We start from the raw sequence: 24783 nt of genomic DNA, 5'->3' as shown, positions 1-24783 counted from the left end.
TAACACTTGGTTTTCAAAAAACTTTCATGATTTAAAGCCCCACTATTTAATTAATTTTATTAGTAAATTAAATTAAAACATCCTGCCAGCCAAATATAATCTCCAAACTGTTGAAGTGATGAGTGACATGCTTGAGGACAAAGCCAGAATGGCCATCATACCTCAGGAGGAGATTTCAGGCATTCTTGCTTTTAGAGAGCACTGCAATATGCCAGTCTCTCATGCTGGGCCTCTCTCTGCTCTGACAGGCATAATAAGGGACATTGCATAATGTCCCTTTTGTCAGAATTATAGATGATGCAGGCTGAACCTGCTGAAATGGCACGAACAGTACTGAATCAAGCACTGTCATGTCAGAGGAAATACAGAGATCAGTCAGCCAGCCCCAGCCTGACCCTGAGGTCAGGCTGCAGCAAGGAGGTGTAAGGCAGGCTTAGGCAATTGTTGGGTGGTTTTTTCTGAGGACTATGAGAAATCCCCGGTAGCATCACAAAAGTTGCTTGTGTCAATCAGCTGATTCTCTGGTGGCAATACCTTTTGTGACAGAATGACACATACATGAGCATCTTGTCCCAGGGGCTGGCATATTTTCTGGGGCTGTTGGAGAGGTTCTGGAATCTGTTTTGTGGGATCTGAATGTTCCTCACTGCTCTGTGCTATTTGTTCTGGAGATAGCTGCAACACATTACCTATGCTACATCACTGAATTCACATTTAATAATTTACCTGTGTTGGTGGTAATTTGGGTTATGTTGACTAAAAAATATAACTTTAACCACATTAGAATATGCCTAAGGCCAGAATTAGCCTTTCAGAGGCTAACAGAAAAAGAAGTCCAATTGCTGACAAGCTAGTGCAATGTGTAGTGAGCAAGAATAAGAGCCAATATATGACTTAAACAATGTGTTTATTAATACAATGTAGATAATGGGAAGCTGAGGGAGGGCTGTTTCCTCAGCAGTTTAGAAACAGTCAGAATATACTGTCCTTGAACTACAGCAGCTCTTTGCCAAGAAGCCCCCCAGTACTTGAATTGCTAGATGATCTTTCCCAACTTTGGTAAAAAAAGCCTTCCAAAGCCAACAAAGGTAGTGAGAACTCCAAGAGAAAGGGATAAAATTTTTATTTGCTGTTAGTTCATAAATGTTTTGAGTCAGCAGGTCAAATTCAACTAAATTCTTCACATTTGATGAACTGGGATGATTTTAAGATCATTGGGACTGATTCTGCAGTGGCCCCTGCAAATTAGACTGTAGAGCTAATTTGGTCTAATTTATCATATGAGTGCCAGACTAAAGTATATTGCTGTACTTAATGCCTGAAGGTGAGCACAATTGTTTGTTTTTTAGAAACTTATTTGAACAACCTCTGAAATGCTTAATGACTTCAGGTGTGAAGGAATTATTGTGAGCAGTATGCTGAACCACTTGGTGAAAAACCATATGTTTTAAAAGCATGGGTGTGGCACAGCCTGATGAATTTAATACTTTATTGAGCACCTTCTGGTTCGTTGTAGGGGGAGGTGGTTGATTCTATCCACTTCCAAATGGGTAGTTACCTTCTTTGGCCTAGATCACATCATATCATACTGTGGGTTTGGTAGCTAGCTCTGGTCCAAGTTAAATTTGGGGTTTAAGAGTAAAAAAATAAAAACAATTAAAAAAATCCAATATTAAAGAGTTTTTCTTCCTGTTTTTAAGCCATTCCTGTACTTCTAGGATGGTAAAATTAACAAATTTATTAACTGGTCTCTACTTGGCTAAAGTGAATTGTTCCTTCAGAAAAGGTTGTTGGGGTATTGGCATGTCAGAAAGTTCTATACTTATATTTAATTTAGAGGGAAAAAAAAGAAATTCTGGGATGTACCTTTGACTGTGTTTTGTGTAAAGGCAAATATGGAAATGGAGCAGTGGGGGAAGATTGAGGGAGGTGTTCAGAAAATACAATGTGTGTAAATGAGAGATGAAAAGAAAGTGAGACAGAAATTGTTTCTGGGTTTTAAAAGGAAAGGGAGAGCTTATTCACTCTGTCTCCTTCAATAAGTTTGTCTGAGTCTGCCCTGGAAGAGGTCAGGGATGTGCTGGGATGGCCACCCTCATGGTCTGGCAAACATTCTGCTGGTGGCTGCTCACAAAGAAGTGACACATTCCTTTTAAACTGTCAGGGTTGCTTGCTCACAGCTTGAACAGCGAAGAAAATTGTGTGAGGAGGAACTGATGAATGCAGAATTAGTAAAAGAGGTTCATGTGGAACATACCACAGTTCCTGAGCAGGATCCTGTAATCCTAGATGGGATGGCTTTATACTGTGGTTTCACATTGTTTGCCCTTTTGTATTCCAAGGGACTATTTGGAGAAGCAAATGCTCTTTGGCATGAGTCTGGCCCTGCATAATTTACATTACTGTTATTGTATTTTATAGCATAGCATGTGGGATAAAGACTGGGTTCTGAACAGAGTATATGGAAATGCGGCTCCATTTGTCAGTCTGGATTTAATTGCCGTGGCTGTAGCAGTGAAGATTGAGAGACCAGAATGTGCCTTCACACAGACAGAAACACCAAGAAACATTACTTTTAATGGAGAGTGGCTCAATTCATAATAAGGTTTTAGTCCTGTTTTCTGACAGTACAAGTCTGGACTCTTAGTGATTCAGAGAAATTTGAGGAGAGGAGAGGAGCGAAGAGGAGAGGAGAGGCAGAACTCATGCAGTTGTAGGTACCTTCTGATGCTGCTGCTGTATCCAGCTGTTGTGTTAGTATTCATTCCAGCACAGCACTCCAGAAATAAAATTTTATAAAATCAAAGGAAAAAAAAAAGTGACAGAACCAGATTGCCTCACAGTAGTTAGCTCAACAAAGCCTGGCACAGTCAACCATTTAAACACATGCTTAAATCTCAGCACTTTTGTTGAAAGTAAATCTTAGAAGCACAAACTTATGCTTGTGTTTTAGAGCTTTGCTGGTCTAGGCTGATGGACTGGGAAAAAGGAGATTTTTTTTCAATACTGAAGAATTACGAGCATCTGGAATTTGTCTAATTTTTATACCTCAGTGGAACAGGTGTAAAAGAGCATTGCGCCCTGACAGCAGCCTTGTGCAGCATCAGGGTACATATAAATGTCTGCAACCTCTGTGGGTGATACAGGCTCAGAACACATTACCCCAGTCTCTGACAAACAGGTATTCTTCTGGAAATGCATAAGGGCCAAATTCAGACCTGATAGAGAGAGTTTCAGTCCAAACTAACAAACACATACCCTGGATCTTGACCTTAAGCTGATTTGGATTTCCAGTAAAAATATATCAGAGAAACCAGAGGGATTTTTTTCCCCCTGATTTTTGCATTAAATGTTCTGATGACAAAATTTGTTTCTGGTGGTAAAACACAGGATGATATTAAGAGGAATGCAACTAATTGAGAATGAACAGGAATTGAATAAATTTGCCTACAACCTCTGTGGAAAAAACTTAGCTGGCAAGCTGCAGGTACTTCTCAAGCAGGAGGCGTTGCTTTTCTAAAGAGACTGTATTTATTATGGGTGGCTGGATATCTGCATGCTGGCTCAGTTCCCTGTAGTAAGGAACTGACCACATTACTATGTGCAAACACAGGGTTCACTCAAGTGGTACTAAAAAGAGAAGAGGTGGGGCAAGCAGCGCTTTAAAAAGAAAAGAGGAGTCCATCCAAGTCTGGATGTAAAAAACAACTGCGTGTCGGAGAAGGACGGTACCTGGAGATTTCGCTCCCTGCACTCCACTGAGACCTGTGCTGAAGAGCTTTCTGAATTCTCTGCTTTAAAGATTTAAACAGCAGCCTTGTTGCAAGGAAATTTGAAGTGATCCTTGCGAGCATGGCTTTTGAGCTGTGTTAAATTTGTGGCAAGAGTGTCAGGCATTTCATACTTGGCTTCCAAAAGAGAAAAAAAAAGAAACGAAAGAGCGAGAGAAAAAAGCCCTGATGTGTGTGGGGAAGAAATCTCCCAGGAATTTCTTCAAGGTTGTAGTCAGACACAGTAAGGTCTAAAGTGACAAGAAAAGCAAGGCAAAGATAAAACTTGAAATTGTGATAAGATGTCTGAGTCTAAAGTGACAGATTGCAGAAAACTTTTGGAATTACACATGCTCATCTTGTCCTGGATATGACTGAATACAAGCTAGTTTTTCTCTAGTGACAGCTCAAAAAACCCCTCAAGATTATGTTTCTCTTCCTTGTTGCTTTTTTGCCAGTGGTTTTTAAAATTGGTTTTGTCAGCCTCTCAGCTCTGCAGCACTGGAACTGTCCTAATGGATACAGATTAAAGCCTGAAAACTCTGCTTGTGTAGGTAAGTTGCTGAACATTCCCAGATGAAGAAAACTGCATTTATATTCTCTTAATTTTGCTTTATAATTTTTGAAAAGTTTTTTTACAGATTGCTTGTGAATTGTACTGGCAGAACTGAAAAATCAGTTTCTCAATATCTGTTGCATTTCAAAATGAATAGAACTCTTTTTTTTTTTCTTTCAGAAATCAGCACTTGTCTGTTGGTTTAACTATCAGAAAGCAGAATAGGTTTTCATATGATCATTAAGAGATATGAACTGTTCTCTACCATAGCTTTAGTGTCTCCATAGTTTCAGTACATGAGCATGCATGTATTCATGCTTCAATATATGAAAAGTTTGGGTATAGGTGTATTTTTTATTTCTGTATACATATATGAAGAGTGTTTTAATGATTATGTATTAGTATGCATTTAGATGTGGGCTAGATAACTTAAAAAGCTATTTTTTCTATGCTTATTATTACATATAGGTCTGTATGCTCATGCTAATAATGCATCTCATACAATACATGAATAGCAGGTTGCTTAATACTGTGGTAGAGAGCTCTGGGAGAAATGTGCAACTCCAACATTCCTGTAATCATCTCCAGTGATTTGGAGCATGTAAAATGCAGGTTTCAATTCTTTACAAAGTGTAAGACAAAGGATGACAGAACCCTTCTCCCTCCCCTGCTACCCTGAGGTCCAATTTTTTCAAGAAATCCAGAACCAATGAAGTTGTGAGCTTTGCAGTTAGGAGATGAGGAAATGCTCTGAAAGGATTCAAGCAGCTCCTGATACTTGGAGTTAATGCTTTTGCCTTAGATTCCTTGGGCTTCAGGGGCTCTGACTCAGTTCTTGTCATGATTCTAATGATCCAGTAACAGGTGCTTCCTCTGTGCTTTCTGCCAAGAAATATCATCTCGTAAGCACAAAATAGAAGCCTGCATGTTAAATGCTGTCAAATTGAGGGGGGGGAGCTGGACATTTTTTGTGTACAAATTGTAAACCTGACTGAAGGTTTATCTAAGAGCCAAACACACCTAGAGTGCTCCTACCCTGATGCTTCAGTTCAAAGGAAAAGTACGCTTCTGAAATTAAGCTCCATATTGCCACCTCTTACTACATTTGCTTCATGTTGAAAAGCACTCTCAAAGTGCACAGACTGGACTCCCTTTAGGCAAACTTGAACCAGAGGGTGTCCCTGTAGGGATCATTTTCCCTCTTTTTGCTATTAGTGGCCATTTGGTCCATGGGACCAGCCTCGGCCTGGGTCTCTGTAAGTTCAGGCTGAGATACATGCAGTGGGTGTGCCATATCCTTAGCAGCTGTTGCTGTTTACACAGCCTTTCCTATAGATCCATACCATTTGCTAGCATGTACTTAGCTTCCAAGAGCCCTTTAGGATGTCCATTAGCTATGGCTTCTGCATTACCAGGTTTCCCAGTTAAGAGCTTGTGTATAATGGAAGAATCCTACTGAGATGAAGGGAATTGCTTGGCTACTGTTCAATGAGTTAAAAACACGACTCTAAATATTAATATGCAAAAGGCTGCAAAGGCTTTTTTTTTTCCCAGTGGACATATTTTGCACATCGATGCATAATGCTCTTCCATTAATGAAGACATAACCAGCTCTGCATAAAGTCTCTTCTGTTGAAAATTAGTTGCTGTATGAATGAAGAACTCTAGATAAAGCACTGAAACAGATTGGCTGGTAGCTCAGCAAATTCTTCAAGAAATATCAGCAGAAGAAATCTCCTGCATAAGAGTTGGTGTTACTGTGACATACTCTGAGCAGTTCCATGTGACACAGAGTAAGTGAAAAATGAGAAGCATTATGGTAATTTTTCACTTACAGGCCACTGGATTACAGGGGATTAAGCAAAGGTGAAATTTTGACATGAAATGTAAGACTGCAGGATGCTTTGGTGTAAGGGATTTCCCTTTCTCTTTCCTCTGTGTCCTGGACAACTGGTGCTCTGGGCAGAAGACCGGACGCGTGATGTTCTAGTTCAGTAATGATGTGAGACAGAGGGTGCAGTGGAAGCAAGTGGCAGGAAGCTGGAGGCAGGCTTTGAAGGTAATACTGGGGATAAAAATGGTGAGTGGGAGATGTGACCATACCACTGCACTGTGAACAATGACAGCAAGCTGAATCGTGGCTTGGCCACCATTCTTGGCGAGCTGTAATAGATACACCGACTGCAAAATGTTCTTCATCATCTGAGGCTGTGGTGGCAACCTGCCAGCCATAAGGATTCCCCTGAATTGAGAAGGTGTCTGCTCTTTGTTAGTGAGCTGCTACAAGTGATACATGCCGGAATGTGTGTAGGCTTTTCTAGATCTGGTTTCCACACTGCAGCTTAAGACGAAGGCCCAGGTCATCTTCTTACATTGCTAAATAGCTCACTCCTTAATTAGTTCCTTTAATTTCTATAGATATTCAAAGATCAAAGACCTCCTCATCCTGTGGAAGTATAATGAAATCTAACGCCAAATGTCTCACATAATTTTGGAGTTATTTTAAGAGAGATTATTTGAATCCTGACTTGTAATGACAAGAGAGAAGGGACCTTTCTGAGGCACTGTTAGTCCCAAAACAGCAAGGCTTATAGGAAAAAAGGTATGGGAGAAGAGATCACAAGGTCAGAGCTAAACTAGTCTGATGAATGAATGCATCAATATATTGACAAGTTATGGTAGAATTGGAAGCACTTCTGCAATTTTTGACATGCCATCTTGAATTAATAGCTTATTTTAACATGCTATGAGGATCAGTCGCCTTCAATAACTCCTGTTTTGTAGACCCCAGTGGAAACATAGAACCTTCTACCTCTGAAAAAAAATAGTCTGGCCTACAGAGGAGTTATTATTGCTACAAAGAAAAAACCACATGCATAATTGGTCCCAGGAGGGCTTTGATTTGTAACATATTTGACAATGTAAGGTTAACACCGTGTACCAGAGGATGGGCCTACACCTGCTGGAATCAGTTGCCTTGTGCCCTCCTGAAACACCACATTAACAACAGTATTTTTTATTCTCTCATGGTGCATAGATGCTTTCCCTACTCAAGACTGAAAAAGTTTTCCATGTTTGTCTGAAGAAGTGCCTAGAGCAGCCTCTTGAATTATCAATTCTAGAGTAGATATTAATGTCTGTTAGTCTTGGGCTACCCTAGGTAAATATATTATCTTCTGGATACTGCAAGACTGGAAGTGTACTTTGGTTTCAGGGCTGACTTTAAATACTATGTAAGTTTGAAAAATGAAGAAAGATAATAATTTTTAAGATACCAAACAGTATTGTAAAAAAGTCTTGGAAGAAGGCAAAACAAGACCCATATTATTGAAGTTTTGACTGATCATAGGTTCTTAAACTCAGCACATCTGAGTTTAAGACATTTCTGACATTAACTGCTGAGCCCTTGTCACTTCTACGGGGCTAACATGCTGCTCATCCCTACAGAGCTACAGCCTGCAATTAGAAGGTGACAACTGCAGCTATGTAGGTCAGCTCTTTTGGTCACATGCTTCCTTCTGTGTGTCAAGCTTTACTCTTTTCTTTCTTCCTGTTCACCTCTCTCCTACCACTGAGATGAGGAACATAAAGTTATTAGTCTTTGATTTACATCTTTAAATTCCCCTTAATTATCTAAATCCTGTCTTCGCTTTACTCCATATTTCTAAAGACATACTGTTAAAACTTCTTGTGTATATTCTGAGAAATATGAAATGCCAAAACCTTTTAAACTCTCCTTTCTTTCTTTGCAAGCATCTCATAAGGAGCAGTAAGAGCCAATGAAGTGGGCAACCACTCCCTACCCCTGTCATGACAGGAATAAACCTAATAAGATGCCTGTACTTTCCTCTGTATTTCAGAAGAGCTGCAGTGGATTTGTGTTTTTTTCCTTGTTTTCAGTAGCTGTTTTCCAGCTAGCTTACTTCTTATTATACTGGTGTGGAAAAAGGAGCTTGTAAATATTTTTACCAAATAGTAGTCAGGAATTCTTGAACATGGGTCTGAACCACAGACCAATTCATGAGAAGATTCACATTCAGCTGGATGCAGCTGAATGTGGAGAAATACTATCCTCAGCTATGAAAACTTGGATCAAAATAGGAAGGAGACAAATATGTTACAAGAAAAGACAGAAATGGCATCACCCCTCACATGATGCCCAATACTAAAGAGGGCTAAGGGGCAGACTCCTGAGCCAGTAAATAATATTAAAAAACTCATTGTAAAATAGCAGTTACTAATTTTGTATTCTGTTCTAAAAAAATCCCTAACTACTTTTTAGTACCTAATCTGAAATCTGATTGTAAAGGGAGCTGGAGGACAGTATTTGATGATGCCTCATGGCCTCCAACTTTGAAAGGCAAGCCAGCAATAATATGTTGGAAGTTGCATGATCCTGGAAGTAGAGGTCTGTTTTGTAGCTACTAATTTACACATAGACTTTATTTCACATAAAATTGATTTCAAGGGTAGAATTTTTTTTCCATTCTAGTGAGCAAACACTTGAGATTGGAGTACAGAAAGGGGAAAAAAAGAGTTGCTGTTGTTCCTGGGGATCTTTTTGTCCTTTCTCTACAAGATGTCTGCAACTCTTTTCTAAATTGTATTTAAATTCTAAATTTGATTTGATTTTATACTTGATAAATCATATGTTCTCACTTGGTGTCATATCTATGACATGATCATCTCTGGCCTGGAAGACACCAGGAGTTGTAATGCCCTCAATGTGTTCATGTTGTATTTCTAACCACGGTACATGAGCATTTCACAACCTCTACCCTCTCAAAATTTGTGAGTGATCAGGTTGTATTTTAGGCCTCATTTAAAATTGGAGATAAAATATACTGAACTGTGCATCGTCTGTTTCATTTTGAGCTGCTGATAGCTGGAGTGTCTTCTTCCATTTCTAGCTGTTTTCTGTTCTTTGAGCTGGATGCTTTAAACACAATAGATAAAAATGATGGGTTCCTTTCTTTGTCACCCAGATGAAATTTCATGTTAAGCCTTGTTGAAAAGATTATGGTGGTGGTTGGACCCAGCTGATTGAATTAATCACGAGTCCAACTCACCAGGAACTAGATTTGCATGAGGTTATTTGAGTGTATGCATCTGCACGTATACTTTATGTATATAATGTATGAATTTGGGGCCATAATCAAATACAAGTTCTGGCTCACTGTGGTTTCTCTGTGTCCTTGCCAGGCATACTAATGCTTCAACCTTCTGCAAGCAGAGCCTTTCTCAGGACTCTCAATAAAGTAGTATATTTGTATGCAAAGTCTTTGAGAGCTGCCAACATCGTGATGACATGATTCATCGTTTTTGCTGATTCTTAAGGCATTTTTTGCATAAAGAAGTCTTTGAGAACTAAGCAGAACCTCATTCTTCCTTTCAGGGCTGGCTGTCAGGGCACTGCAGACAGCTTTTGTGTTCACTAAGCCGATTTCTTTCACAGGGTAAAGTTCCCACTGGGGGATGTGGTTGCCAGGACACGTAAAACAGCTTCAACAGGATGCAAATCCATGCTTTCCTTTGGCACTAAGAGTGCAGATGAAGGCCCTGCTAGTTACACCTGATGGATGGTTTTCTGACTGAGTTTTCCTAAACCTTAAAAACCAGCCTTTTTTGGTTTATTTTACTTTGGGCTTGGTGGTTTGATTGCTTGATTGGTTGGTTCGATTTGGGTTTTATGCCTGGATTTTTTTTTTTGTACTTTAAACGATGAAAAGAGGATGATAAGCATAGGTTCCTCTTCCATTGTTAAAGCCATAAAAGCCAGACATTCACAGTGTTGTGGCCTGTTTCACAATAACACTGTGTCTCTTGGCTCTTCCTGCTCACCACTGGAAGGCCACTGTCCAGTGGATGAGCTGCCCCTGCCCCTGGGCCCCTGCTCTGTTATTGGGCAGTTCTCCTTCCTTGAGAGCCAGTCTGCAGCTGGAGCCATGGCTTGCTTTTCAGTATTCAGTATGTATGGGATTTGCTTTTACTGCGTGAATTTTGGTGGTGGTGAAAATGGACAGGCTGATAACCCTGAAATCTTCTCTTAAAGTACTTTTACTGAGAAAAGAATGTAAATTCCTGCAGCCTGACCAACCAGTGTTCTCATTCTTGGACAGTCAGTTTTGTATACTCATATAAACCTGGAGAATCCCCCCTGGAAATAAAGGGTCATTGTCCTTTAACCTTCGTCTGTTGCTCAGTAACCTGTATTTGGAAAAGCATGTCTTCCCAGTCTGACCTTGACTTTTGAATATTCACTGCCTTCAGGGTTTTCCCTGGTAACTAGTTCCCTTAGTGATTCACCCTTCCTGTTAAAATGTGAATTTAATATCTGAATTTGAATTCCCTGGCTTTAGTTCTCAGCTATTACTGCTTGTTAAATTGTTCCTGAAAAAGATTATAGTGTCTTTTAGAAAATCTACTACATTTTCTTTGTGAAGGTATTAATTTGTGGTGCTTAATCCTTCTTCCAAGCTTCTTTCTGATAATTTAAGCATTCTGAGCTCTTGAATTTCTCATAGAAAGGCACTTTTCTTTACCTTCAAATCAGGCTTTCTATCCTTGTTGTATACACTTTCTAATTTTTCATGATCCTTTAACAACCTTTATCTGAGAAATACAAACAGCATGCCAATATAGTCTGACCACTGCCATATAGAAAAGCATTTGTTGTGCTCATAGTCATTAATTTCTCCCGTGTTTATTTGTGTTGTGATTTGAATTTTCTTGCCCAGTAACATGCTAAGAAGTCAGCTTTGTGTCCAGTATGAACACAAATCCTTCTCAGAGAAAGCAGTCTTTCAGATGCAATCTATAGGCCAGGCCTAATTTTTTTACTCTTAGTTAATGTGCTCTTTATTGTGATTGTATAATAGCTCATCAGTGCTTTGCATTGCTTGGTCAAAAAACCTCTCTCTTTAGTAATCCTGTATCTACACATTTGTGTTTTTCACCCATACTTGTGATTTCCACAGAGAAATAACTTCAGGCTCATTTAGCAAGCTATTACTGTCATAAAAGTATATTGACAGACTTAAACTACATTATCAACACATTCTCACACCTGCTGTGGTGCTGGTGGCTGGATCAGGTCAAGTGTCCAGCTTAGTCAGCCAATTACTTGATTTAATAACCAGTGCATCAGGGAGGGAGTGGCAAACAGTGTTTATGTCTAACTCTGACAGCAGCTGGACAAGGAGCTGAGGTCATCACAGCCCTTCCCCTTGGGCCATCAAAGAGCCCTTTAGTGTCAGTGGCATCCAGGCAGTGTTTGCCAGGAGTATCTTGTTTTAGAGGTGACCTGGAGCCCATGGTGTCTGTAGCACATTAACACACTTCTAAGCCCATCAAACCTTCCTAGAGGGGATTTGGAAGAGTTTCTCTTTTAATGCTGTGGAGAATGGAATGTACAATCCTAGTACTTGTGGGAAAATATGCTCCTGAAAGCTGATTGTTTGGAGAAAATTGTGGGGTGGAATTAGAGTACTTTATGGAATTACATTGCTGAAAATGCTTCTGCTTTATCTTTCTAATCAAACAAGAATCAATTGCATGTGCTCTGATTACATTTCATACATTGTCAAGTTACTTCAGCTACTATTTGGAGCATGAACTTGTGGGAAAACTCTGTAAACAATATGGAAGCCTTCCCTATTTGGTACAGACACATTAGGTGCTGAAAAGCATTGACATTCTTTCTGAACATCTTTGGTACTTTGAAACCCCTTGGAACTCTTCTTTCTAAGCATAGTTTCTTAAAGCAGTGAAGGAGACTGGTTTGCAGAACCACATGCTTGCTTAGGTCTCCCTGAGTTGCTGAGAAAGTTTCTTTCAAAGTCTTTAGTGAGTTGGTTAAATTGCTGTCCCTTGTAGTCAAGGTGTTGTTCTTTAAACTAAGGGAATTCTCACATAACACACACACAGACCTAGTTTGTTGTGAATCCACATCCCTTAGTGACTTATTCAAATGTATCTCTTTAAAACAAAATGTGTTGATTCCTTCATTCCTGCATGTGCTGAGTCTCATGGGCAAGAAAAAAGCTACTCCTTAGAGCAACCATCACACAGTAGTTGAAGAAGGAAAATATACAAGAAATATACCAGCATACGGTACTGTGTGATGTCAAGTACCTTGGGAAGTTAATATCAGATGTTTTTGTATTCAGCAGGAACTAAAATTTATCTCAATTTTGTGGGACAATTATCCATGGTACTGCAAATTTCTTTCCCCCTTAGTATAAACTACAGTCCTCAGTGGTAGACTTATTTTTTTAAGCAGATTCCTTTGTTTGGGACTTAATTAATAGTCACTTCCTCAAGCCCTGACAAAACACCATAAATACTTCAAATGTCTTTCAATTCCTAAACCTTCTAGCCTAACTTACCAGTTAAAAGCCTAGTTTCTAATTAATTTGCTCAGTGCCTTGGTTTGGGCTTGTTTCTGTCAGAATACAGTGGGAATTTTAGTGCTTTGTGTGTCTGTTTGAGATTTGACTCAAACAAAAATGAGCTCAGTGTTGACCTCGGTGCTGTGACAATCTGTTTTCTGCTTTGCTGTTTTGCAAAATCTGTTAATTTGTTGGCAAAATTTTTACTGTTGGAAAAGGGATAAAGACAGAAGCAAGCAGCTGCAAGCTGCATTTGCATAGCAAATAATAACACAAATCAAGACAAGTCTGTTCCCTGTGTTTGAGCAATTAGAGACCAGTGCCCAGACATGAGGGAAAGGGGTAATTTCCCTTGGCAATCAAAAAACCCAAACTAAAAACCCAACACCCTGCAAAATCACTGTTAATGTGACAATGACAAATTATCCCCACCCCCCATAACTCTGAAACCAATGCATGAAGGAATACATAGCCATCCTCATTTAATTTTTTAATGATGAGATATTAAATTTTGTGACAATATATTATTAGATAAGTTTGTCAAAGGTATTCATTCTCCTTGTTATTTGCTGCTATTGCTAGCTGAATTTTCCTGATCTTTTTCAAATACCTATTTCAGATATTGATGAGTGCCTTGAAGGTGGTTTGGGAACCTGTGGCCAAACCTGTATCAATATTCCAGGGTCGTACATCTGCTCCTGTTTGCCTGGCTACTCCTTGGATATTGACAAGCAGTCTTGCTATGTGAATGGTAAGGACATTTCTGATGACTGAAAAAGGGCTTTAGAGATTCAGTTAGCATTCCTTTTCAAAGTGAACCAGGCCTGCTGGTCCCCACTGGTCAGTGACTGGGGTTCTCTGGTTTGCTGACAAAAAATCTGCTACTATGTGGGTAAGAGGCAAGGCCAAAAATGGGTGCCACAGGAGAATGATGGTGAAGAATGTAAACTATGGTGGTAGAAAGATGAATGAACATATGAAAAAAACCCAGTAAACTTAAAAATTACTTCCTATTTGCCCTCTCTGCCAGTTTAAAATTGTAAACTCTCTTATCCCATCCTTACTTCCAAGAAGACATGGCAGTGCACAAGATTCTGCTACCTTGGCTGCTTTCAGTCTGCTGGCCTTGGTTTGTTCCCAGTATGTTTAGGTTCTAGGGACAGTGCTGTAAGATCAGAAGCAGGATGCCCTTATTTTTGCTTTCATCCATTGGTTTTCATCCATTAAAACACAAGTGCCACTGTGAGTTATTTCTCTCCTTTCCTCTGACATGAGTGTATAAATTGATTTTTAAATGCGGGAGACGCATTTAAATTTAGAAGTTTTTAGCTCTTCTAAGAGTAAAATATTCGCAGTTACAGCCTTTGATTAAACCTCATTTTGTCCTCAACTGATGCTACCCAGGGAAAAAATAAAAGAGTTGGATTTTATTGATTAGCTTAATCCTATATTGCATCTAGAGGTTGAGGTGGGAGTGTTCTGAAGTTCATCTCTAACCTCTCCACTTTGACTTCCTGAATGCTTGGCTTTGGTTCCTGCCTGGGATACACCATATCTCCCTTCTGATCCAGGACCTCAAGTTTTCTATTTTTTGGCTAGGATTTTTTGGCTAGTATTTATCTTGCTAATGCAGAGATGGGATGTGACAAGGCACGTTTCTGACCTAAGAAGTGGGAGCTGTACTTGAGTCCCTATGTGTGTAGATTTTGGGACCATGAACATAACCAAAATTATTCTGTAGATCTCCCAAACTGTCATTAACACAATTATTTTAGAATAGAGGCCCTAGAATCATCAGAGTTATCGGCAACATGTAACTCACAAAGACCCAAACTGGATTTTTTGTGGTCCTGCCTAGACATCCATAGTTCCTCTATACAAACTCTCCACTCCTGAACTGAAGTAAAAACCAACGTGTTGTTTCCCAGTGATATTTGTGCACAGGTATCCTTCAAAGAACAATCTTTCCTTCATATTGGAATACTTAAACTTTTTAACATTTTATTACTAACATTTATAGTAACTGCAGAAAGTGACAGATAGAGCTCCTGTGATGGATAAGGAACCCTTAAGTCAGGTATAAACCCTTCTGTGGGGGATACAGGAGGTGAAATACCCTCATGTTATAAAGGCAGGAAGATCTTTGGTGCAGATATGGTTTACCTGGTAATTAAACCTCTGATAAAATTGAGTTATAAATCTGACTGGTGCCTCTGTAGCAAAAGATGGCTTTGTTCAGTTCTTGTTCCATTTAGAGCCCTCATTCACAGGAACCTGGTAGGGAATTCAGAGAGTGGAAAGGAGAAAACCAAAGTTTTCTTGGTCAACTAATTGGCAAGACTGAAGGCAGTAGCTGTCAAATCCCTTAGATAAATCAGCCTGGCCACTCTTCAATGTTCATTTAGCCCTCACATGAAGCAAGTTCATTGTTGTATGGGGTTGCGCAGTTCAAGTAGCAGCAGGAAAAGGGAGTAATTAAAATCCTGTAAGCAGCTGTTATAATTAGGTGATAGCTTTAAAATTTGAGATACAAAATATTCTACTAACATAGAAAGAGTGTACTGACCATCTTCCATGTGAACAAGACAAAATTACATCTTGGGTGCTCATCAGAACTTTCTTCACTTGGAGAAATCAAAATTTGACTCATTCCTCTGCTTTGAAAGGAGAATTAAACAACCTTGCAACTATGAAGGTGAAGCATCTGTCTCAATTTTGTAGAAGAGCTTTTTGTTGAGATTAAAGTCTCGGTTTTCATTCTAATAGTAAAGATATTTAGTTAAAAAAAGAAGTGAACCTTGTCAATAAAACCAGTTTAATTTTCAAAGGTATATGTGTAAGAAAACTGGTGGTAGTGCATCTTTGATGGCATCTATTCCCAATGAATGGAAAGTTGCTTCTTCATTGTAGAATAATTCAGCAGTTGATTACACAGGCTTGAAAGCTGTCATCCTGTTGGATCTATATAAAAAATTACATTTCAAAGTCAGTTGGTTTGAGGATCACTTGTATGACAGGATCTGTTGTTTCAGGCAACCATGTTCTAAAATTCCAACCTTACTAACACAGTGGAATTTATGTTCTGTACGGTTTTTTTAGTTTAAAATTAAATTAAAGAATAGACTCGATGCCCACAAATAAGTTATTATATATAAACAAACCAAAAAGCAAACAACATAGCCATGTTTATTTTCAAAATGAAACTTAAATTATGTTGGTTACAGAAGAACTGCTTTCCTATATGCACTTGACAGACAGCCTAAATGAAAACCCTTGTGGTTTGGAAAGGTAGTTAGGATTCCTTGAACAATAGAGTTCCTAATTGTAGTCAAGGTTCCTTGTACAATCTTAATTGTACTCTACAGTGACACACTAAAAATAACAAAGAGGACTTAATAAAACTGGATCAACCCAAATTATTTTGCCATACTAGTTGTACTTCCATACCTTGTTTTAAGGTTGCATCAAGGCAACCTTAAACTGGGATCATCCTAGCTGCTCATCACTTTCAGCCTTAATTAGTTTTCTGGAGTATGGGGCACAATAGGAGCACCTTTCATTTTAACATATTTTATGTAAAGTTACTGTTATATTCTTACCCTTTGCCCGTTACAAATAGAGATTTTGTCTGGAAGAAGTTGTTGCTTTTGAGCTGTCAAAGTTTTAAGTACAGGTCTTTTGTTTTCCTTCAGCCTTCTACAGCACAAGAAACCTCCTCAGTCTCCAGTATCTTCATTTTTCCTGTCTTGGGATCTTCAATTTCCCTTTTTTGATAGTTAAAGGAAGGTTCCAGGCTACCTTTCTGTGATAAATTCTTGCTATAGCACAATAATTTGAAGTCATCTTCAGCTTGGAGACACATCCATGGCAAACTTCTTTCAACCTCAGTTGGCAAGCATGCAGCAGTTGTTCTGACCTCTGACTGGGCTGTAGTGGTTTGGGATATGTGGTAACAACCACTCTCATTTCAGTTTCCTAACTCAGATTTTTGCCATAATTTTCAGCATCAAATGTGAAAGGACCATTCCATTTATATATAACTGGTTTTCTGTGATACACCTAGAAAGTTGCTATTAAGAAATGAGACTTCTAAATCTTGAACTTTCTCTTTGACTAGTATGCAACTGATGAGAATTTAATGCAGCAAAATTACAATGATTATCAATTAATTGGTCTCATTTTGTTTTCTCCACACCAGATCCAGCACCATTCCTGCTTTTTAGCCATGGAAATGCCATCTTTAGAATTGACACTGAAGGGACAAATCATGAAAGATTGGTTTCTGATACTGGTCCATCAACACTTATGGATTTTCATTATATAGAAGAGAAAGTGTATTGGGTAGACTCTGAAAGGCGACTACTTCAAAGAATTAATCTAAATGGTACAAAACGAGAGGTAAAGTAATCAGTTCTTTGGAATTCTCACAGTTAATGTGTAAACCCCTCTGTGGAAACCCCCTGCTCCTTGGGTACAGTTCTGCCTTTACTGTTCATCACTTAGCACTTTGCTTTTGTTCATGTAATGGTTCTGACCCTGAGCCCAGGCTGTTTTACTGGCATTCACATTCAGTACATACAGGATCAGGTGAATGCAGGAGAGGGAATTCAAACAAATTAAGGCTTTGTAGACTTTAATGCTTCTATCAGTTATAGATTATTCTCTGGCATTACAACGTTGTCTTCAAGATTATTGTAACACAAGCTGACACAAATGCTATGAGAAGAATGTGCTTGAATTCCTACTCATTTTTTCTCAAACCTTTTATTGGTTTCTATGGTTGCATAAATGCTGTTAGCACTTTATTCTTCGTTCAGAAAAAAACAGTGTAGTTCATTGCGTCTGGCTGATTAGGAAGGGCAGACAGGCTGAACTTCATTACTGTGAGAGTTTTCTTTTGTTTGAGAGAGATTGCCAGTATCATTTACCTCTGTGGAGTTTTCACTCATACATTTTCACTGATTTTAAGGCATCTAGGTCCAGCAGCACTGTGTTAGGAAACTTCCATCTGTAACAGTACAGGCCTGGATGTTTCATAGTGTGCCAAATCGAAAAGTTGTAGCTAAATATTAATCCAGATAATTTCCTGTGCAGAACAGTTTCTCCTTTTGCAGGGAGCCACTCAGTTCAGAGGGGGTACGTGTAAGTACAAAGATTAAATGAAAGTCATGAAAGAAAAAGAAAGAGAAATAGCTACAGGTCTGAAAGAAAATGAAGCAGGCAAAGGAATGAACGGGAAAGTTTCAGCTGGGTCTTCTATTCCCTGTAACAAAAGCCAAGTTTAGAGTAGTCATTAGGATTCCTCTTGTCAACTCATTTTTTCTTGTTTACAGAGACTGTGTTACATAGACAAAGGCATTTCAGGATTTGCTATTGACTGGATAAATCAAGACATTCTCTGGGCCAACAGACAAAAAGGAACCATAGAAGCAACCGACATGAATGGGAAGAAACGCCGAGTTCTTCTGAGAGCTGTTGGTCGTCCCACAAGGATTACCATTGATGCTGAGCAAAGGTAATTTTAAAGGCGTCAGTAATTTCATTGAAATGGACTCCAAATATGCAAAGTACTACAATTGTGGTTTCATGGAATCATAGAAATGGGTTAGAAGAGGCATTAAAGGTCATCTAGTTCCAACCCAATCAGCAGGGACAGGGACACCTTCTACTAGACCAGGTCGCACAAAGTCCCATCTGACCTGCCTTGAACAGATCCAGGGGTGGGGGGCATCTACAACTTCTCTGGGCAACCTATTCCTGTGCCTCACCACCCTCACAGTAAAGAATTTCTTCCTAATATCCAATCTCAATCTACCCTCTTTCAGCAAAGTTTCTGGGTAGGAAAGCAGTATTGGAGAAGCAAAGGGAATGATGCCTGCAAATGCTGAGAGTCACTTGTGCTCCAGACCCAGCACACTTAGAACAAAAATTGATACATTTTCTGAAAAAAAAAAAAAAGTCAAAACTGACAGTATGCTGCTGTTTCCCTTTTTTATTAGCATCTCCAAATATTGGTTCTGAGTCCACTGCTGCTGCTTGTACATAAACCAATTTTCTGATGATAGTAGCATTGCTAATACTCTTTGGAATCTTGCCATCTCTGTGGGATTTAGGGCCTGGACATCAGACCTGCCTTTCCTCAAATTTGCAGGAGCACCCCATAGATTTGAGAAGTAATTCCAGTTTCCTTGACTGGAAATTGACTGCATGTCTGAACAAAGTAGAGAGACAGACAATAGTGCCTTGTGGTTAAGCTGGGCTGATTCCTGCTTGACCTACTTGAGGGAAATTGCTACTACCTCTAGTAATACTAGTTTCTAGTACCTCCAGCAGTACTCGTAGCTCTAGTACCACACTGAGAAACTCTGTATATGGGAGTAAGTAAATAATTTAATAAAGAGTGTGTAGCTGTGATGTGATTTATTTTGAAAATGTAGGGTTTGTTTGTTGTGGGGTGTTTTGTTTTGTTTTGTTTTTTGAACATGCCTCTCTTGCCTGCAGGCTGTTATTCTTGTCTTCAGATGGTACAGTTTCCAGCATACACCGAGCGTCCCTCAGTGGAAGTGATATGATAAATATTTTGAAAACTACAGAAAAAATAAAGGCCATCTCACTAGATTTGGTTGACACAAGGCTCTACTGGATCCAACATGACCACGGAAAAGAGATTTCCCAAATTGGATCATGTGACTATGAAGGTGGAGCTGTTCGTTTCCTCAGAAATTCTGTCCGGTGAGTTTTCCTCAGCTTGTCAGAAATAAAACATTTATTTCAGGGATGCAATTAAGCTTCCTCATCCTCCCTTTTATTGGGTCAGTTCACAACATGAGGAGTATAAAGTGTAATGCAAACGGCCTGTGACTGCAAATGTAACATTAATAATAGGAAAATGGAAAAATGTCGCTGTTATAAGGATAATAATTGCCACTCAGCACTCTCCATCTTCCAAGCTTTCAGCAAATGATAACTAATTAATCCTTAGAAATCCTCTCTGAGTATTTATTAGTGGCCTTTTTCTGCAGAGAGAGGAGCTGAAAGGAGAGATTAAATGATTTATCCAAGGTCACAGTGGGTGATCTCAGGTGTCTGAGCTGTGCTCAGGAGACTGAATTCCATCCTCATCTAAGCCTGTTGTCCTCCTTTGCTGCTGCCTGGGGAGGCTTGGCCCTGTGCTCAGGCTCTCCAGAAGCATCAGCAGATGTGGTGAAAACTGTGCTGTGCAAGAGAATTGTCCTGCCCCAGTGCCAGTGCTGAGCACAGTGAGGGGGCTCTTAGACCCATGTCCTTCTGGTCTTCATGCTGTGCAGGGGTTCAGGTGCCAGTGGTGGCCACGGGGTCAGTGAGGGGATCAGGAAAAGGCTGTCACCACAGAGTCTTTCAGTATGCTTGGGTCTCCAGGTGTGTAAAAGGGAGTTCCGACAGTGGAGAAAAAGTCAGTTTTGCTGGTCTGCTTGTTTAAATATGTGGTCCATCATTTTCATGTGATGAACACAAAGCTGGCTTCTCCCAGCAATGCCAGCAGTCAGTTTGGATTTTTCCTTACTTTTTTCCCCTTTCTCCCTTGTGTTGGTTGTTGTTCACTGGAGTATTAATTTAGCCTGGATGATCTGGATTCTGGATCTGGATTCTCTTTTCCACCTGGAATATGTTTTCCTGGAAAGCAGAAGACAAAAATACCTTTTCCAGTGTTTTTCTGATTTCTCTCTTATTTAAAACTTGGCCCTTTTGTGATTTCTGCTAGCTGCTACAACTGATCAGAGAATGGAAACTACATTCCTGAGATAGGGGAAGCAGCAGAAGATGGGTTTTAGGAGTGCCTTACTCCTACCACTCCATCTCCACCCTGATATCCTCAGACAGAATTGTCAGAGCAGGCACTGGATATTGGGAAACAGTGGAACTTATCTGACCTACATCCTTGAACAGACCAAGTTTCCATTTTGGTTGCTGGATTCACCAGAAGCAGGGTCACACCTAGAATTTCTCTCCCATTTAAGTCAGTCCCGACCAATAGATCATTAAACCTGTGAGAAATGCAGGTTATCCATTTTGTGTCTATTTCTTGCAAATTAGCAGGATTATGAGTGCTGAATTATTTTGGGAATGTCTCTGCACCTCTTCTGATTCTCTGATTCTCATATATAGAAGATACTACAGTGTGTGTGTATATATATATAATATTTAAAAAAAGGTAATATTCAGTGAACCTGACTGAACTAGGCACTCAGGAAATGTTTGACTGAGTAAATATATAGGAATCATGTAATGTGCCACTTTGCTCTCTTCTCTTGTAGACATCAATTGCTTGGTATGTCTCTCTTTGCTGAGCACCTGTACTACTCAGACTTGAAGTCTGGCATGATATGGAGAGCCAACAAATATACTGGAAATGTTGTAGTCACAATTAGCCTGAAACCATCATTTTTCCCACCAGTGGAGATAAAAATAGTACATCCATTTAAGCAGCCAGGTGCAAGGATTGCTTCTCAGGATTTGGGTAAGTAAATGTAATGCCGCTATGCGTGAGAATAATAACGTCATACATTCTGATTCTCTGCAGTAAGAACTGTCTTTGGCAAAATTCCAGGCCTCAGTGAAATGAAGGAAAAAGGTTTTTTTTTCCACTTCAGTGGTCCACAGTTCCACTTGGTGTGTGCAGCTCCAGCTGAGTATCAGGGTAGAAGCATGCCAAGCATGAACTGCTTGTTTCATTCATGTATACACACATGCAGATAAATGTGACTTTCTCATTCTCTTGCCTTTCTTTACACAAAGACATTTTTATGCTTTCCTGCTAAATGCACAAAGCATACAGATTTTTAACCCTCTGTCTACATTATCCTCACCAAATGTCTGCTTCATTCTGGAAGTTTTAGTCTAAAGCACATCTAAACAACTTTGACTATTATGGCAGCGAAGGATTTTAAGCACACACTATGTTCTACAAATGGATGTCTCAGCTTTGCTCACTCATCACAGTGAAATGATTCAATTAAAATTCAGCAGATCTTAGACAGTCTTGAAGCTGCCATAACAACTATAGGATAAGAGACTCCTGCCTCTTTAAGTGATACTGACTGCAGCCCACAGTGTGAGTTGGTCATCTCGCTGCCTTTCACTGTGAATCCAAAAATGAAGGTAATTGGCTATCAATAGTTCACCTTCCTTGGGGATTCCTGCTGAGGCAGTAGGAAGTGGGGGATGTCCAGGGAAATAATGTCATGTCCCCTAGTCTCTGGGGAGCAGAGCATTCTTGCTTTAGTGGAATAGCTTTTGTCACCAGTTTTGCTTGGGTAAGAGTAATGAAGCAAAGAGTGTGGAGGCATTTGCGTGTCAAGCAATGGTTGCACAGCTCCCAAGGGAAGACAGTCATGGATTCAGAGAGGTATAAAAAACATGGGGAGAATATAGTGTTTGTTTTAGTTCATATGAACGAAAATCAAACTGTAAATGTATCTTTGAACTATTCCTAAATAGCTACTATAAAATAGGCTTTGTCTTTCTTCACGCCAGCCAACAGCTGTACCATGCAGTCTGTGCCCTCTGAAGACTGGTCTGAGTGGGAAAATCAAAACCTTCAAAGGCACTTTCCCCCTCACTTGCTTTGTTTGCCGTGCCAAGACGTGTTGAGATGCAGAAGATAGTGCTCCTGGAAATCAAGCTTACCCTTGTAAGCACAGGGAGTGTCTATTCAGAGACAATACTTGATCTGTCCTTACTTTGGGGAAAATGGTTGTTCTGGCAAATGGAAGCACTTTTTCCTACTGACACATTTGGTGCTCTCGCATAGAGGAACTAGGGCAAGAATGTGCACCTTAATTTCAGTGACTGTGGGCACTTAGCCTTTATTCTTCTCTCAGATTTACTCCACTTCTTCCACCAGAGCATTCTGCTTTCTGGCATTTCTCTTTCCATGGAAAAGGGCTTTCTCTGGTTTTATTAATATATGACCTACCAATGTTTTCAAATGGATGTAAATTTCCAACATGTTTCGTAAATTTTTATACTATAGGAAGTGTTGTCAGCAGTAGGCTTTTTAAAAAAAATTCCAAATAACTTCTTGTAAAATGTCTGGGAAGTGGTGGAGTAGAAAGAAAGAAGCCTAAGAAGCTGAATCCAGATGAACCTTTTGGACTTTGTATGTGCATTGCTTGGCTTATCCAATGCAAGAACAGGGATGAAAGGAGGACTAATGAGCCTGGAGTTCAAATGAGATTTATAGCTGATCTTACAACAGAGAAACCTGGAGATAAAAGCATACCTAGACTAATTGGATGCTCTGTACAAGCTAAGAAAATGTACATCGCAATGTAGTGTCAGCTGTGAATTATCAAGCCTTCTTTAAAGCAGATAACTAGTGAGTTCCTTCAGATGAAAAGGGAACTTAGGAGAAGTGTGCAACTGATATGATTTGATTTTTTTACTGTCATTTGAATTATTTACTTTGCTACTTAAATTCCTCAGGTTCCCTCTTCCCTTTCTCTTTCAAATAACTTCCTGGGATTGGTCAGGGCCAATTAGTAGAGGGAAGAGCATTAATTCATCTACGGGTTTGCTGTAAGCCCACAGAACAACTTTGGTGTGTCACTTTTAATAATGGCTCATAAAATATATCTTTCCTAACAGATTAATGATATTCAGTACTCTTGTAATTTTTTTTTTGAGAAATTGTGTTGTATTTCGTTACAGAAACACAGAAAATACAGGCATCAGGTTAATATCTGAGTATATGTATTTCCATGTAAGACAGGTGATGGGAGGGGAAAAAACCCTGCAAAACACAAATAAGTTAGTAAGAGTGGTTTGTAATGCTGTTCTTCCAGAAAATATTACATTATAGACTTTGTGATTCATAATTTAGTCCCCATTCTCTTTAAGCTTTGAAATGTGATTGGGTTTTTCAGTATCGTTATGGCTACATAGAGTTCTAATATTAGTTAAGAATTATTATCTTCCAGAGATTGTCCAAATGGCAAAACTATAGCTTCTATTATTTATTCTGTAACTCCAAGGTGTCTTAGGTCTTTTTAGACCACTTAGATCAATAATGGTACAACCATGGGGAGAAAAATCAGAAACAATGATAAGCATATGATGCAGCTTTGAACGTGGTCTTGTTTGTGGATTCTGTTTCTTTTTGGTTGCATGCACTTACACTGCACACCCACATTCAGCAGCATCAGTTCAAACAAAAATTACCATTTTGGAGACAAAAATAAAATAATGAGTGCTGCATATCTTCTTCCTTTGAAGAAAGGTTCTGAGTCTGAAATTTGAACTCAACATTTATAATTCTTGTATTTCTCATAGAGCCACACTAATACAAAGATTCTCTGAAATGGGCCAAATGAACCTTTTGCCCAAATGAAACACATGGTCATTAAAATCTCCCATTATCTTTTTTGTTAAATAATATGAGTAGTAATGTGGTAATGATACTCCAATAACAACAATAACAACAACAGTCTTTGTATGCTGTGTCTTAAAAATCTCTCTTTTCTCTCCTTTTTGCATGTGTGCTCCCTCTCTGTTGTTCTTATTTCTGAGTGTTTTACAAAGTAATATATAATACTTGCAGGACTGGGGGTATAGGAAACTTGAATTTTCCCTTTCATAGTCACTCTAGGTATGGACCCAAACCAAACCATCCCTTAGTTCATGTTCTCTCTAAATATGCTTGTGCTGACATAGAGCTCAAAATGATCATTTGGACACACCTACTCCTAGTGCTCCAAGTACTTTCTTTTTTACAGTGACTGTTTTTTGCCTGATTTTACCAATGGAAAAAAATGAAGTTATTTTGCATTAATAAGAAGTTCCTCAGCTTGGTTGAGCAAGCAGATGTTGACAAGAAAATACATCTCCTATCATCTTTCTACTGGAGGGTTAATATGATAAGAACTCCAGTCTACTTACCCTGTAATTGTTCTTTCAGAAAAAGGAATCTGTGATTGGAACAGAGAAAAGTGCAGAAGAAGAATCTGCAGGCCAGACTTAAGGACTCATCGGTGTAAATGTTCGAGTGGCTTTATTTTAAGTCGAAATAAACAGTTTTGTGAAGGTAATA

The 24783-nt window shown here is 39.2% G+C and overlaps 1 protein-coding gene across 3 annotated transcripts in view; it reads left to right on the top strand.

Annotated features, from left to right (window-relative positions):
- Positions 1 to 3723: 3723 nt before the first annotated feature.
- The window catches only part of EGF (epidermal growth factor), a 57245-nt gene continuing 36185 nt past the window's right edge, over positions 3724 to 24783 (top strand). For 2 of the 3 annotated variants that reach the window (XM_066548119.1, XM_066548121.1), the window contains exons 1-7: positions 3724 to 4324; positions 13336 to 13467; positions 16915 to 17114; positions 18050 to 18231; positions 19218 to 19448; positions 21011 to 21213; positions 24652 to 24777. In XM_066548119.1, coding sequence (XP_066404216.1) covers positions 4198 to 4324; positions 13336 to 13467; positions 16915 to 17114; positions 18050 to 18231; positions 19218 to 19448; positions 21011 to 21213; positions 24652 to 24777 — 1201 coding nt within the window. In that variant the 5' untranslated portion in view covers positions 3724 to 4197. The remainder of the gene's footprint in view (positions 4325 to 13335; positions 13468 to 16914; positions 17115 to 18049; positions 18232 to 19217; positions 19449 to 21010; positions 21214 to 24651; positions 24778 to 24783) is intronic. The other variant, XM_066548120.1, reaches the window with a different exon arrangement.

This window comes from Molothrus aeneus, chromosome 4, assembly GCF_037042795.1.
Source record: "Molothrus aeneus isolate 106 chromosome 4, BPBGC_Maene_1.0, whole genome shotgun sequence".
In the NCBI taxonomy this organism is placed as follows: domain Eukaryota; kingdom Metazoa; phylum Chordata; class Aves; order Passeriformes; family Icteridae; genus Molothrus; species Molothrus aeneus.
Note: the sequence above shows the minus strand (reverse complement) of the source record. Positions and strands in the feature narration are given on the sequence as shown.